Source organism: Diabrotica virgifera, chromosome 5 (assembly GCF_917563875.1).
Source record: "Diabrotica virgifera virgifera chromosome 5, PGI_DIABVI_V3a".
In the NCBI taxonomy this organism is placed as follows: Eukaryota; Metazoa; Arthropoda; class Insecta; order Coleoptera; family Chrysomelidae; genus Diabrotica; species Diabrotica virgifera.
This window is the reverse complement of record NC_065447.1, coordinates 144,414,648-144,432,578: the sequence shown is the minus strand read 5'-3', so window position 1 is coordinate 144,432,578 and position 17,931 is coordinate 144,414,648. Positions and strand designations below refer to the sequence as shown.

Below are 17,931 nucleotides of genomic sequence, written 5' to 3'. Positions count from 1 at the left end.
AATAAGACAATAAAGTGCCTGATGTTATACTGGATTTAGCTAAGTAGTTTACATATTCATTATCTTTGAGTCCAATATGTGCCTTAACCCAAATATATTTTATATTAAAGCCAGAGTCTTCTAAATACTTTAACTGGTCCTTTATTAAAAACATGTAAGGATTACTAAATGTTTTGGGCAAAAAAGTATTTTTGATATTCTGTAAAACTGATAGGCAGTCTGATAGAATTAACGTTTTTTTAGTATAAGAGTTTTTAATATATTTCAACGCTTCGAGTATGGTCAATGATTCCGCAGAGAAAATTGAAAACTCATTGGGAAGTTTGTACTTGAATTCGAAACCTGAGGGTAAAAAATAAGCACAGCCAGTCTCTTCTCTTGATTTAGATGTACATATCTGTGTATATAACTGTGGCATCACAAGGTCTTACGTTAGGCAAGCCGCACACCAAAGAAACATGAAACGAAAAACATGAAACATGAAACGTGAAACATGTTTCATGAAAATAAAACACTGCTAAACAAATCTAAAGTCCGCCTACCAATGAAACGAGTGTGATTCATGCTCATGACACATTTTTATTTTCGGAGAGTTTCATAAATGGCCGGACGTATATTTGTTTAGCAGTGTTTTATTTCCATGAAACGTAATTTACGTTTAATGTTTCTTTGATGTGCGCCTTAGAAAACAAAAAATACTTACTTTCGCTTTATCTGCTTTATATTTTTTGTGATTATTATGAATTTTAATGTATTACAATATCTGTTACGTCATAACAATATCATAGGGCGCGTTCACCAGACCACTGCGCTGTCTCAGCGCTTTGAAACCGTTTAAACTTTTTCTGGTGAATGGCATTGTCAATTTAGGGTAAACTTCAGCGTATTGACAAAGCGGTCGCCATATTATTCAGCGTAGGATTTGCACAGTTCAAAGTGAACGTGTTTAGGAAATATATTGTAATGGCGCGCTTATTTGAAAATATTTAGTTTTACAATGGTTTTAATTATAAAGTAATTGAAACTGAGGAGATACATAATTGTATATGCTCACGAAATTGTAAATTTGTGTAGTGAGGAATAATATTTTCAACATAATTCATATTTATCGTGACATTATTATTTCTTTCTGGTGGGAATACATCATCCAATGGCTCTGCCAAATGCAGCACAGCATTAACAGCACCAAAAATTATTTCTTGTTCATTATCAAACAACGGTAAAGGTAGTATAATATCCATTTTTGAATTAAATTTGTTTAAAGCACCTTCAAGTTATCGTTAAACGATAGCACGATAGTATAAACAAAAACAACGAATCTCGTTTTAGGTTAAGTTCATAGAACAGGTGAGAACACCAAATAAAACCAACTATCAAAGTGTCAAACGAAAAAATACCATTAGTACGTTCTTTAGCGGTTAAATATTGCAAAACCTCTAAATTTTAAAGAACCGCTTGGATTGACATGAAATTTGGCATACACATAGCTAACAAGTCAAAGAAAAAAGTGATATTGTGCCGATATGTGCCTTTGTCCCGGGGGTGGTTTTCACCCCCTCTTGGGGGTGAAAAAATATTCCTCCAAAGTAAGTCAGGAAATGGATAAAGTGACTAATTTTAAGTAACTTTTGTTCTATAGAGTTTTTTTACTAAGTCAATACTTTTCGAGTTATTTGCCAGTGAATATGTTCATTTTTTCAACAAATTAACCACGCTTTTAGACGGTTTTTCTCAAATAACTCAAATAGTAAGTATTTTGTCGAAAAAAATATTCTTGGCAAAAATATAGTCTGTAAAAAATTTAAAAAAAAATGGTGTATATATCACGTCTGTATACCTAGTAGAAGCAGAGTTATAGCTAATTAAAAATAGGTTCATATTCGTCAAATTCCAAATGGAATACTTAAACTTGAAATAACCAAAAATGAAGCACATTTCGGGGAAAATTTATTACAACTTAGTGTTTAAAAAAAGCTTCATTTTTGTTTTATAAAAAAAAATTCTAGCATCAAAAGTAAACAAGTTATGCTCAAAACAAAGTTAGTCCCTGTTTTTTTGGTAAAAAAATCTGGAAAAACGCCCCCTAATTAGTGTCTCAAATAAACTTAATCGTTACGACTTCACAAGTTTCTTGACTCGTGTATGTATTGTTTATATGATCTGTAAGTTTCATCGGTTCAAAGTCCTTATTTTTGAAAGGGCAGTAGTTAAAAGGGGTTGAACGAGTCACTGATCTCGAATGTATGCAAATTTAGAAACACCAGATATTAATCAATTTTTGTCTAACAGAAAAACAAAAAAAAAATACATGATTTCAGAAAAGCAATGCTGACTTTTTGTTTTTCGAGATTTTTGGTATCTCTAACAATTTTTAAGTTATTTTGAAAAAAAAACATATTTTTCAAAATTAAACTTTTTAAAAATTTTATTTTAAAACCAACTTTTTTCAAAAATAAGCACTTTAAATCGATGGAACTTACAGATCATATTAACACAACATATGTAAAATAATTTGTGGAGCGGTTGTCATAAATAGTGTGATGTTAATGTCGTTTTGGTTTCTAATAATTAAAACTCTATTGTTTGGATAACTTTATATTTACATCGTATAAACGGTGATTCAACCATAATTGTTTACAAATACAAATCATTACCTATACCACACATTTGTACATATCAAGTACCTAATTATAACAACTCTTGAATTTACCTACGCTGCATTTTTATACACGACATAATATGTAAACCTCACGTATTAATTCACGGTCAAGAGTCATTGTCTTCGGGCCTGGCTAATACACTACATTATATTTTGATAAAGATATTTACAACTTAATTTATATAGGTTGTCCTAACTATATTACATCTCCCTGTTTTAAAATGAGATATATTCCTCTTTCCCTTTTACAAAATGTTTATGGTTACCTAATACTATTTTCCAAAAATTAAATTTCCTAACTATCCTAATACCCTAAACATGTATATTCTTTTTCCTATTTTAAACCGGTTTTTCCTAATACTAAAAAATTGTTTATTATTATCACTAATTCACTTTCTGTTCCGTCTTGCCTTTTAGGCTTTTCTCCATTCACAAAAAACAGTGTCCACATAAAAACAGTGACTAAACCTATCCGGATTTTTAACATAGTCTTTTAGTGCCTATAAGCATCTCATATAAGCAGGGGAATACTCTAATCTACCTAAATAATTATAAAAATCACGTATCTAACTAAAAGTCCTAAGCTAAGCTAATATTACTCGAATCAGTTAATGAAAATGTAACCTTTACTGTATTAATAATTCATATTTCAGTCTTCTTTTGCTTTATTTATATACTCCTTACTAACTTTAAAATAATGTTACCTATAATAAAAATGTAATCTCTCTAAAAACTTCTAATATGTCTCTATAAAACTTTCAATAACTCTCTTGTACCTATAATAAAGATTTAATCTATGTTGCTGGATGTCTAAAAATTTCACTTTCTGTGTCATCTACTAACACTTATTGTAAGATATTGTCTATCCTTAATTCAAACACTTCCATTTTCCGCAAAAATTTAACCTGAATTCATTATATACATTTAAAAATAAGTTATTTATAATTTACGTTACTTTAGAGGAAAAAATTTACAGTTTTAATTCTTAAACATATTTCAATGATTAGCTACTTATTTGCTTAGTATCTTCTTAATTTTGCTTCTTTTCTTGCAATTTTTATGTGTCTTTTTTCATTTTTCCCACATATTTTACTAAAAATTCTCTTTTTTTTCTATTCTTCTTCTTGTCTGGTACTACAACTATATATTTCTTCATTTTTCTTCATATAATAACACCTCTACAGTGTACATAATTCATCTTCATATAACAATCATTTGTCATTTAATCATCAATATATCATTTCATAATATAACATCATAATAATCACTTCCTTTACTTATCCCTCAATGCCTACGTTCGACTAATCAAAGTGGCTTTACTCGAGAGAAAAGTTCCAATTCTTCTACATATTTCATAACCTCAATCATAATACTCAATACTAATACTAACCACGAAACCTCTACAATCTACCTTGATAGAAGAGGGTATAACATCGTTGGCTAGACCAAATTCTTTTACAAATTTCACAACCTCAATCCCTTGCTTTGAGGCCGTTGTTTATTCACGAATAATCATGAATAAAATAGGTACCCTTCAAAACACAGAGTGGGTCTCTAATAAGCTTTCAAGCTTCTATAAATCACTTAGTATCTTCCTAATTTGACAAGAGCAGTGGGTTTCTTATTGTCTCAAATTGCCTCATAATATTCAGCTTATAATATTGTTAGTTCTTCTTCTTATCTACATAGTTCTTCTCCAAATTCCTTATCTCGACGCATCAGGTCGGTTCGTTAAAAATATATCTCTTGCTTATAGCAATGTTTGTTGTATGTCATCACTAATCATTATTATTAAAAAAATATCATTTATCACTCAAAAAATATTAATTCAGGTTCATATCATACAAAATTTAACACAAAATCGATGAAGATGTACTAAATATACTCAATAAATATCAATAATAAAACAACTGGCTAATAAAAATTCAATAATAGTATACATGTTCGACAAAAATTCAATAAAATTCAAAAATAGCATATGCAAAAGTTAGGTAAAAATATTCAAAAATCAGTTCATATCTCAAAATTCGATAGAAATTTTTGAAAAAAAAATTCGATATTCCATAAAATATTCAAACATAACCGTACTAAAAATCGAAATCGGATAGAGATTTTTCAAATAAATTCAATAAAAATTCAAAATTCAATAAAAATTCAAGAATAGCATATATAATAAACTTTGATAAAAATATTCAATTCAAAAATCACTTCATGTTTTAAAGTTCATAGATATTCTTAAAAAGAATCGATACTTCATAAATTATTCAAAAATCAGAAAAGATAAATATTCAATGTTCAATAATAATATGTATATATAAAAAACGAGGGAAGCATTTTCAATAAAGATAGACTAAATTTCTTACTTACATTTTAACACTTGTGTCTTTGTTCACTGGGTTCGGTTCCTGGGTCCTGGTCTGGTCCATTTTCCGCCGTCGGTGTTTCCAATTTTTGTCGCCCATTGTCAGAAGATTCTCCTAATTATTTACAGGAACGCCATGTCATAAATAGTGTGATGTTAATGTCTTTTTGGTCTCTAATAATTAAAACTCGATTGTTTGGATAACTTTATATTTACATCGTATAAACGGTGATTCAACCATAATTGTTTACAAATACAAATAATTACCTATACCACACATTTGTACATATCAAGTACCTAATTATAACAACTCTTGAATTTACCTACGCTGCATTTTTATACACGACATAATATGTAAACCTCACGTATTAATTCACGGTCAAGAGTAATTGTCTTCGGGCCTGGCTAATACAATAATCGGGCTGCACTCCTTATTCTAATTAAAAAGTAAGATTGTTTTTCCTTCGTATTGCAGCCGAATATATAAAAATGGTACACACATTTTTATTTTATTTTCTTATTACTCAGTAGAGTAACTATGGTGCATCTTTCAGTTCCTAGCCAGCTGCAGACGGGGGATTTGAATTGCAAAGTTTAGAATTCCTTCCCTATCGTCTTTACTGCAGCATCCATATGACTTGCAAATTGTAGAAGTCTTGGAGGCGTATACATGGGGATGTACCAGTAAGTTTTTCAATTTAAAAATCTTTTAGTAATTTTTGATATTTTTCAATATTAATTATTTGCTATTAGGATTGAAAACTTGCTTCGTATTTTTACGGCCAGATGGCGCTAGCCACCCATTACCATCATTTTGGCTGCAATATTTGGGAAAACATTTCGATGCGATTTGATTGGATTAAGGAGAACAGTGCCTACGTTCCTTCTGATGACGCTCCAATAAGAGCAGAAAACTGCAGTTAAAGGGACTGGCTGCACTCCTTATTCTAATTAAAAAGTAAGATTGTTTTTCCTTCGTATTGCAGCCGAATATATAAAAATGGTACACACATTTTTATTTTATTTTCTTATTACTCAGTAGAGTAACTATGGTGCATCTTTCAGTTCCTAGCCAGCTGCAGACGGGGGATTTGAATTGCAAAGTTTAGAATTCCTTCCCTATCGTCTTTACTGCAGCATCCATATGACTTGCAAATTGTAGAAGTCTTGGAGGCGTATACATGGGGATGTACCAGTAAGTTTTTCAATTTAAAAATCTTTTAGTAATTTTTGATATTTTTCAATATTAATTATTTGCTATTAGGATTGAAAACTTGCTTCGTATATATATTTCGTACTTTTTTAAACACTTTAAAAAAGTTATAGTGGGTTTTCCCCAAAAAGTGCTTAATTTTTTGAATATTTCACTTCGAAATATTCTATTTGAAATTGGGTGAATAAGAATCTATTTTTCATTGACTATAACTCTGGTTCTACGAGATCCAGAGACCTAACGCGTACACCATTTTTTTTACTTTTTTACAGGCTATATTTTTGCTAAGAACGTTTTTTTTTTTCGACAAAATACTTACTTTTTGAGTTATTTGCGAAAAACCGTCTAAAAATGTAGTTATTTTGTTGAAAAATGAACATATTCACTCGCAAATAACTCGAAATGTGTTGACTTGGCGAAAAAGCTCTATAGAACAAAAGTTACTTAAAATTAGTCAGTTTATCCATTTCCGGACTTATTTTGGACATATATTTTTTTACCCCTAAGAGGGGTTGAAAGTCCCCCCAGGGCAAAAGCACACATCGGCACAATATCACTTTTTTTCTTTGACATGTAAGCTATGCGTATGCCAAATTTCATGTTAATCCAAGCGGTTCTTTAAAATTTAGAGCAAAAACCGTGAAAGAATGTACTACATTCACCAGACTGAAACATAGCTGTTTAGTTGAAGCGTAAACCGATTACTTCTGGTGAACGCGGCCATAGTCATTTGTAAACTTCTTCTTAATGTGTAATACTTAATTTTGAACATAGGCAACTCCTCTGCATATATTTTGTGTTATGTATCATTAAGTCTGCACAGCGATACGGAACTTATCCTTTAACGTTGAATCAGGATGAGTCAACGGAATGTAGGAGCTGTACTAGACAGATTATGGCTTTGTGATCTATCAGGCTTTCAAAGCGGCTACCTAAGCACTACTTTTTCCATTTAGGTAGAGGGGAATCGGTTGTTTCCGTTACTGTTATAGAAAAAAATAGAGCGTGGCGCTTGCGGAGTGCCAACAGAAGTGAATACTTCTTATAGATTCGAATATGTTCGGTTCGATTCCATTCGATTAGATTTAATTTTATTTAATATATATTATGCCTATAATTAAAACGTTTTTATATACTTGGCTTGGTTGGTGTCACGGACTCCGCAAATTTTATAATCCATTTTAAAAATAGTTCTAGGCTAACTAGGCATGTACTTGAAATTTTCAGAATAGCTCAGAGCTGACTAAACATGCAATATTTAACTGCTATTGTATGGATAAATGGATTTTTTTTTAATTTCAAACTATTTTAAAAATGTGACTAATGCTATGACATTTGAATTCCATTTTAACGTAAATTAAGACATCGAGAGATGGTAGCTCAGTGGTAGAGCGTTAGACCGGATATCGAGAGGTCCTGAGTTCGAAACCTGCCTGTCGCTTACCTTTTTTAAATTTTTTTAATACATAATTAAAAGTTAATATACTTAAAACTCATATTTTATAAGTTAATTATTACATATATATGCCATTTTAAACAACCGTGTTATAAAAAGTACTTTTTTATACTAGTGTAATTTTTGTAATTATAATCTGGACCTCGGAGGTAAACTACACTATGTTATTTCGAGTAATTGTGTTTTGCGTGTGTTTGCAACAAATTTTAGAGCACTTAGGATGTTAATAAAAATCTGATATATCCCATAACTGGTTGAAAGACCATATTACAACGACAGAAAACGCAGCCGGCTGCGTTAATAAAATAATGCAGAATTAACTATCGCTTCGAGATATCGTCGCACCACACCAATGTGTTGGTTCTTTTTATATCGCTGTAGCTTTATACAAAAGATGGCGCTACTAGTTTACTCGGTTGATGTTTTCTTTTAATAGATGGCGTTACTTTATATGTCATATTAATTTCATGTTTATTTGTGAAAACTATTGAATATTTAAATGTCTATCAGGTTCAGTTTGCTTACATAAAAATTCTGAAAAATAAATAGGTAGTTTATTGAAATTATTAAAAATTATAAAAATCTTGTGTCAAGAGGTGCAGTTCTTGTGCAGTTTATTAAATATCATAAAAGTCATAAATGAAGGTTAAATTTTCATAGATGTTTGGTAAAACTTCCTCTAAGATTTTCATGTAATTAGCTCTAGCAATTTTAGATATTAGCGCAGTGTTATATTCTGTGGATTTTATGCTGTGACCTTTTTTGCGTTAAATATGCGTGCTCTGAGATTTAATTTTATAAGGTAGTGGATCGGAGTTTCCTTTGATTTATATGAGTTTAAAGTCGATTACAAAATTCTTTTATGGCATAGAAATTGAAACAAAATAATTTTATATTGGGTCCTATAAATAATAAAAACGTTTAAAAGTTCTTTTTTATAAAAGTGTAATTATTTAATATACAGTCTGTTCCAACGAAAATTTGACCCCCCAGAAACTAAGAGCTTCTTTAAAATTAAAAAAAAACCACGTCATTTTATATTGGGAGGGGGACGAATTTTCGTGCCAAATTCATGCCCTCAAATGTAACCCCATACTGCCCCGCATCAACCCCCACTTTTTTTTAAATAGCAAGTGTGGTCGAGTGGTACATCATTTGAAAGGTGATTTTTTTCTCTACACGACACTCTATTTTTTTTTTAATTTACGTAATAAGTTTGAAGATATTTTTTGACTTAACAAATTTATTATAAATTAGTTAAATCCAAAATTATCTTTAAAGTTATTCCGCAAATAAAAAAAAAGTAGATGGTTGTGTAGAGAAAAAAAATACCTTTCAAATGATGAGCCACTCAACTACATTTGCTATTAAAAAAACTGGGGGTTGATGTGGGGCAGTATGGGGCTAAGGGCATGAATTTTGCATGAAAATTCGTCCCCCCGTCCAAAACAAATTGATGTGTTTTTTTTTTAAATTGTGAAGACAATCTTGGTTTCTGGGTTTCTGAAGGGGGGAGGGGAGTTTCGTTGGAACACGCCGTTTCGTTGGTTAATAAATTTTATTTCAAATTTTTAAAATAATAAACGTCTTACATACATCTAAACCAAGTAAATAAGTATAAATAAAGTTACATAAAGCTGTTAATTATTTTGTTAATAAATTACCAATATTTTTTTCAATTTGATGAATTTGGTGAAAAATTTAATTACTGATGAAGTATAGTAAGTATTTCGTGTTTTGAATCATCAACAATAGATAGCAGAGTCCATTTATTATTAGGTACTCCCGTTAAAGGGGAGGCTGTTTACAAAAGTGTAAAAACCTTTTTAAAGTTGTTAATTATTCTTTTCAAAATATACTCAAATTTTATTTTTAAACATCTTATATAATAATTAAATTCACTATCAAATGTCATTTATATTTTATTAATACCTAATTTAAATTCAGTTTGAGACGGATGTGTCAAACTCAAACGTAAATAACGTATGCTTTGCTGATATAAATACAAACATATTAATTACTATTTGAATATAACATAATCTGTTTAAACATTATAATTCCTTCATTCCCTTTTAAACATATTATTTTAATAAAACTTACCTATTTTGTTTAACCTTCCGATGACCAACCTTTTTTTGTTACACGGATGACCAACGGGGGTAAAAAATGACAATTGACAAAAAAATGAAGTTGTTTTAAGAAATATAATAATGTATTCGTAATAATAATGTTACTATTGTATCAATAAATTATAAATAAACATTAGTAAAACATATTTTTAATTACAACTGAACAAAAACTCATTCTGAATCATTCTGAACTTTTAACTAAAGAAATTTTAAAATATACACTAATTACGTCGCCACAGGTTTAACAAACAATTTTTCTCAATATTGAAAGGTTTCTTACATACAATTCCACATAATAGACCGTATTTACTTAATATAAAATTGGCATATGGAAGGCCAAGGGAGTTCGTCTTTGACCCCAAATTCAGAAAATATTTTTTTTTCGTAAAATATAGGGAGTTTTTTTTATTACAAAATATGAGGGTATCTAGAATGATATTAAAGTCAAATAAAAAAATAATGAGTTTAAAATTGAAAACATTTCTGAATTTATTAAATAAAAACATACTTTGGGGTCCAAATTTACCCCCTTGGTCATCCGAAGGTTAAGTAACGTACCTACACCGCGAGGGGTAACCGCAAGCTAACCTCTCATGTCACGTTTTTTGAGTGACGATCTAGCCTAGCGTCACGATTTTTGAATGACGCTCAATACGATTTTACACCCGCCAAAATTCCATACCGAACGATAAGAAGTATTCACTTCAAAAATTGACATTCTTTCATTCGTTACTCTTTACAGGTCATCAAGATAAGGTAGCTCAATGGTGGATGACGATTCTATCTATCGCCTGTTATTGGATTTTAGGCGATCAAGAAGCGGAAATACTTTACAAGAAAATTGAGATGGTACCGGAACCCTTAGTATCACTCAGTGATCCACTACCAAAAGCAATCGTGGCAGCCTTCATAGCCAGAAGAGATTATTTAACTCAGAATTCAAGTATAAGCCCTAAGAAGATTTTATTACAATGCGACTACGCCAGCCATCTTTTGACGGATAGTTTGACTTTCACTGTTTGTAAGAAAAGGGACCAAACAGTTATGGTAGGTTTTTATTTAATATTTTTTTAATTGTTATGATACCTTCTACATCCCATGTCACAGTGGCAATTAACACATTAAACGCCACGTGAGTTGTTGTATTTAACTCATACCCTGTTTGGACTAGGCGTTCTGTGAGTTAAATATAATTAACATTGAGATTCTGAACGTGGAGTCCGAAGACAAAAACAAAAAATTTTAATGTGGCGGTTAATGTGTTAAAATACTGCAAAAGCAACTACCATTTGCCTTCTTTAAGTGTAATTATTTCGTTCAGTTACCAATACTTTATTACGTTCAGTTTATCACTAATAACGGAAGATCATAACAATTTGTTTTCAATTTTCGGAAGATCTAAGAAACGCCATGTGTATGTTCTATGTTTGTCTACTATAAAATCTGTCTCGATAAAACACAACTGTCCGATTATATGAAAGTTAAACCTGGTTAATGACGCAAAGAGATAACTCTAGTCTCAAGACAGGTAAGACAAGAACTAAATGGAAACAACATATATATAGAATGGATGAAAATCTAACTAAATAAATACATACTAAATTGCAAACCAAAAGGAAAAGGAAGTAAATGAAGCTCACTGAAAAGATTGAGCAGGGATAGTATGTATGTACAAATAGTTGTGTGATACGCGATCTACCTATTTCGATCAATAAACTTTTGTAAAAGTCTCTTATTCTTTAAATTCAATGTTTTTGAATATAATATATCTTTACTTTACTCTATATATCTTAATATATCTTTACTTATTTGATAGGTTGTGTTGCAATGATAACGAAAAACATCACTAAAAATGGTTTCTTAAAGTCTTGAAAGTTGTTCGTTGAGGTGCATTGTGATTGCATTGCATGTTAATTGAAGTGCAATGTTTCTTCAGTGCAACTTAAAGCTCAGCTTACTTCTACATAATTTAAGTTAGGGAAATGTTTAAGACAATTGGTTAAATAAAGTTTACTTCAGTAGTCTGCTGTATAGACTACCAAAAGGTATTTGATAAGGTGCAACACGAAAAACTGATTCAATTACTACAGTCCCAGAATATCGCTAACTAGGCTATTCATCTTTTAAAGAAACTCTACTGGAACCAACATGATCTATTAACATAGAAGAACTTAGCGGAAGGTGGGGTGATACCGATAAAAATATGGAATCATAATCAACGGCAAAATGATAAACTATATAAGATTGGTGGATGATACGGTCATCCTTGCAAGTACAGTAGAAGAACTCCCAAAGATTAGTCAACGATACAAACAATTTGTGAAATAGACAACCATACAGTATACTACTGAAACCAAAGAAACCAAAACGGAGTAGCTATAACAGTGAATAAAGAAGTTAACTACTGTGTAGATACTTGATTTCGTAGGAATATCAAATAAAGTCGCAGTGTTCAAAATCAATACCACGTCGTCAGGCATACGATCCAATTTTCGAAAGCTCGAAACAAATGTAGCGTAGAAGAAATATTCTATGAGCAACTAAAGGGTGCCCCAAAGCACACCAAAAAACAAGAAGGTAATATCCTGCTGGAACACTAAAAAGCTAAAGTTGGCTAAGGAGACATTGTCAATATTGTAGCACACTTTGGATTATTGGGAAAATGAATGGGAAAGATACTTGACGGAACTGTTTAAAGAAAAGGAAAATAATAATCAACACAATAACGCACCTGAATTAAGACACGAATTCGAAATCAGTTTTCAGGAAGTAGAGAGAGCCATAAATTTACTCAAAAATAGAAAGTCACCAGGACCAGATGGAATAATCAACGAGCTTCTAAAACACCGAGGAGAAAGTATAACCCTAGAGATGACAAAACTTGTACAAAAACTAATATTGCACTGCAAGATACCAGACGCATGCAGAAACTGATTAATGATACCAGTGTTTAAGAAAGGAGACAAAGAAGATCCCAACAATTATAGAGGTTTAAAACTACTTAACACCGCACTTAAGCTTGCCACAAAAGTCCTAACCAACAAAATCAATAAACTAACAACTTTATCAGATGAACAATACGGATTCAGATTCGGAAGATCCTGCGTAGACGCCGTATTTGTACTAAGACAAATCACAGAAAAGGCCATCGAGTACAATAAACCAGCATATCTATGTTTTATAGACCTAACAAAGGCTTTCGATCACATCCAAGTCGAAGACGTCTTACACTTACTGTATTGGGACCGTGCAAGTTCGGAAAAGCGACACCTGGTTTCTACGCTCTGCACTTTTATTCGCACTTAATTATATTGGCCAATCATATGGTCCTGGTTACTGGATAATTGTCAAGGCCATAGTCCAAAAAAATAATAAGAAGAAAAAATAAGGTTTAGGTTATGTTATTAAAACGTAAATAATTGTATGTAGTAAATAAAATTAGTTATTAAAATGCAGTACTGCAAGCAAAATACAATTAATTAAAACCTTTATATAATAATTGCCTATCATATCAATATTGTGGAGCAATATATAATTTTTCTTCTTAAATGACAATAGGTATGAAATGTACGTCAATTTGACAATTTCAATTGACAATATGAATTATTTAAGAAAGTTTCAATTTTTCTCCGCTATTCGCGCACGATCGTTTCGCGTATCCCTTCCAAGTACTTGCACATCGCGAATAGAAGAAACATCATCATCCAGCCTTCTGCATCCAAAGTTGAACATAGGCCTTCCCTAATTTCTTCCAGTTTTGTCGATCGTGGGCTTTCTGCAACCAATTCCCAGCAATCCTTTTGACGTCGTCTGTCCATCGTGTAGGTGGTCTACCTCTACTTCTTCTGTCTTCTCTTGGTCTCCACACTGTAATTTTTTGGGTCCACCTCCCGTCCTTCATTCTGGCTACATGACCCGCCCAGTTCCACTTCAGCCATGCTACTCGCTCTATGACATCTGTGACGCCTGTCCTTCTTCTGATTTCTTCGTTTCTGACCCTGTCTCTGAGAGTCAGTCCAAGTAGTGACCGTTCCATTCTTCTTTGGGCCACTCTAAGTTTCGTTGCTGTGGCCTGGGTTAACGATAATGTTTCAGCGCCGTAAGTCATGACTGGAAGCACACATTGGTTGAACGTCTTCCTTTTCAAATAATTTGGCAAGTTGCTCTTGAAGATGTCTGATAGAGCTCCATATGCGGCCCATGCTAAGGTAATCCTTCTCTGTAATTCAGCAGTTTGATTGTCCCTGGCAATTTGGATTTCATGCCCTGAGTATTTATATTTATGGACCAATGCTATTTCGTTGACGTCGACTTTTGGATTTTCGTTTGGTACCAGGTTTGTCATGTATTGTGTCTTTCCAAAATTTATGTTTAAACCAACTTTTTTACAGGCGGCATCTAACTCAGTAAGCATAGTTCTAATCTCTTTTAAGTTGTCTGTTATAAGAACTATGTCGTCTGCGAATCGTAGGTGGGAGAGCCTTTCGCCGTCGACATTTATTCCTTTGGCGTCCCACTCCAATTGTTTGAAAGCATGTTCAAGTACTGCCGTAAAGAGTTTGGGAGATAACGTGTCTCCCTGTCTAATTCCTCGTTTGATTTTTATAGATTTGGTATCTTTGTGTAGTCGGACGGTCATGGTTGCATTATTGTATATGTTCTATCGTACTGTTAATTTCTATCGTATCAAATGCTTTGCGAAAGTCTACGAAAGTCAGGACCAATGGTCGGTTGTATTTGATAGATTTTTCTATAATTCCTTTTATGCAGTGTAGGTGGTCGTTAGTGCCAAAGTTTTTCCTAAAACCCGCCTGTTCTCTAGTTTGGTAAAAATCCAATTTTGTTTCCAGTCTATTTGTTATTATTCTTGTGAATAACTTGTAGAGCTGGTCTAATAGGCTTATGAGCCGGTAATTCTCGAGGTCTGTTGGATCTGGAGAAACATACCAATCAATATTATACAAACCATCGAAAACATCTACTTCCATAATCGAATAAAGGCAAAAATAACTGGAAAACTAAGACAGTTTATACCAGTACAAAGCGAAATCAGACAAGGTGACTCGTTAAGCCCAGTGCTCTTTAATGTTTTATATAATAATGCAAGCAGTACGTAAAGGTCATGGTTACAGAATGGGGAACAAAGATATGTTACAGACGGCGCCGCATTAATCGCCGAGACAGAAGACGATCTCCAAAGATTAACACACATCTTCAATACAACATGCCAAGAAATACAATATGATAATATCAGCAGAAAAAACCAAATGTATGACAACATCTAAATACCCACTACTATGTAAAATTGAAATTGATGGGAAAATAATAAATCAGGAAGCAAGGTTTAGATATCTGGGAATAGATATAACTAGTTACGGAGATGTTGAAGAAGAAGTACGACAACAAAGCTTAAAAGCATGTAAAGATCTCTTAATGACACAATCTAGAAAAAACACCTAAGACAAGACACAAAAGCAAGAATCTATAAAGCAGCAATTAGACCTATATTGACATACACGGCAGAGACAAGACCTGACACATCTAAAACGAGACGCCTACTAGAAACAACAGAGATGAAAATACTTCGACGAATATCATGGAAAAGTATATTGGATAGGTAAAGAAGCGACAACATAAGAAGAGCATGCAATGTAGAAGACATAAATGAATGGGTGACAAAACGGAAACAGGAGTGGAATGAACACGTTAGTAGAATGGCAGATGATAGGATAGTACGAATAGCACGAGATAAGTCACCAAATGGACGAAGAAGTATTGGCAGACAATTTAAACAATTTAGGAGGCTAATATTGAAGAAGAAACAGACTTTAAAGCCTACATACAAGAAAGAAGAAGAAGAACTTTGGATTGCTACCGCCTGGTTTCAAAGGAATGGAGACTGAAGCCTTTGCATTTTCGTTTGTTTCTCATTTTACGGGGATTTCTAGTTGTTTTTCCTACCACACTGGCCTGTGCGGATTGGTAGAGGGTTGTTAAGATGGATTGGGAAATTTGGCGTCTTCGGCAAGGATGATAGGTTGGGACCCTCTCGGTTAAAGGAAGTTCAAGGAGTGAACCAAAGCTCGCGTAGGCAGGGTGGGACCCTGAAGTATACCTGACTTTACCGGGATCATAAAGTGTATCTAACCGTTACCATAGTTTAAGTATTAATAAAGTGTTAATACAATTTTTTTTAGCTGGCTCATTTACTGGTCTGCGATTGGCTTTTGGAAACCAGAACTTCACTTTGGGAAGATTGTGTAGATAATGGTTTGAAAAATCCAGTTTCCAGTTGTGTCCTATCATCATTTCAAGTAGACCTGGCTTCTTTGAGGTCTCTTGCAGAACATATACCCGTGAGTATTTTAATAATTATTTTTTAGTTCTTTGACTGAAAAGTTGTCCAAACATATTTAATAGATTAATGAGCCTAGTTCATTTTATATTAACATGGTTTAGAAAAAGTCGTAGTAATTGACACAAGAAAACAGATGCTGGTTTTACCCGGAATATTCAAATATATATTTACAAAATATTCGTAACATAAAATTAAACATCTTTTTAGGGTCCTTCAGTCTTAATTTTAAGAAAAGTACCTATTCCGTAAGTTCGCAGTAACCCAATACCAAATATTATAATGAACCTATTAGTTGCCTAGTTGTACACGACAAGAACTAATTGACAATATTATTAATTCTTGTAGCATTATTAGAAATGAACCCTTAACTCCCAAGAAGTCAATTAGACATTTGAGGGTCCAACAAAGAGGTTGTATAGAAACAGGTGGATTTCATTTCGAAAATTTGTCTCTTAAGTTCTTTTCTGTAATTGTTTACAATTATTTTCTATTTTTACATTTTCTTGAAAATGTAAATAAATTGGTTTGACTACCGGTGAATCACTAAACAAATATTATACACGGCGAAGTTATTATCCAAAATAAAAGAATGTGTGTGTACTTTGTACGCACGTAAGAAGTTATACTTCTATTATATAATTTCAACGAAATAAATATACTTAACTGTTTATATTTGCATTTTGTTTAAATATTAAACTAACTTTCTTACCTACCACTTTCAAAAAATTTTTATTAAAACTACCAAAAATTAAAAAAAAAACGTGAATCGTCCGGGATTTGAACCCGCGACCTCTCGATCTCTAGTCCAATGCTCTACCTGTTATCTGTTTCCTCTCCAGAGTTCGGAGCCGTTTTTTAATTCTGAACAATTCATTGCAACTAAGTAAATTATACTGTCTGTGTGCGCATGCGCGCAGAATTATGAAATTTTACTCTCAATCGCGCCTAAAGAAGTATAACTTCAAAAACTTGTACCTTTTAAAATTCTGGAAATTGGCTAAAAGGATTTTATTATTTAAAGTGTATAGCAGGAGGAGCGAGAGTATTAATACAGTAGAACCCCTATTATCCGTGCTCCTCGGGACCGGACGTGCCACGGATAATTGAAAAGCACGGATAATCCGAACATTTATTTCTTATACATAATACATATGTACGTTTATACATACATATGTACCTACCATAAAAAGATAACAGAAAAAATAAATCTTTCATTATGAGTCTCCCTCTCAGCGTATAGGAGTTTCGTCGAATGATTTACGGTGACGTTATTTTGATAAACCCTCAAAAATACAATTTGAGTAATAGAAAATCATAGCACAGATAATCCGCAGCCCGGATAATCCGCACACGGATAATCGGGGTTCTACTATATTTATAAATAAAATATTTGTTAAAAAAAATTAATTTTGCAAGGAAAGTTACATTTTTTAAAATATAAGGTTCACTTTAAGAAGAACAGGAGTTACCGATGTAATTATCCAAATTGCCACCCTGAAATGGAACTGGGCCGGACACGTCGCCCGAATCAGTGATGGGGGGTGGACGAAGAGATTACTTGAGTGGAGGCCGAGATTAGACAAAAGAAGTAGAGGAAGACCACCTACTCGTTGGACTGATGAGCTCAAGAAAATGTCAAGAAATTGGATGTAAAGTGCTCAAAATAGAGCACAATGGACAAAAATGAGGGAGGCCTATGTCCAGCAGTGGACGCAAAGGGGGGGGTGATGATGATGAAGGTTCACTTTGCCAAA

At 32.6% G+C, this 17,931-nt stretch overlaps 1 protein-coding gene across 1 annotated transcript in view; it reads left to right on the top strand.

The window, feature by feature from the left end:
- LOC114331799 (sterol regulatory element-binding protein 1) overlaps positions 1 to 17,931 on the top strand; it is a 101,357-nt gene that overhangs the window by 57,371 nt on the left and 26,055 nt on the right. Inside the window, exons 10-11 of the mRNA XM_028281460.2 lie at positions 10,562 to 10,866; positions 16,017 to 16,175. Of these exons, the coding sequence (XP_028137261.2) occupies positions 10,562 to 10,866; positions 16,017 to 16,175 (464 nt within the window). The remainder of the gene's footprint in view (positions 1 to 10,561; positions 10,867 to 16,016; positions 16,176 to 17,931) is intronic.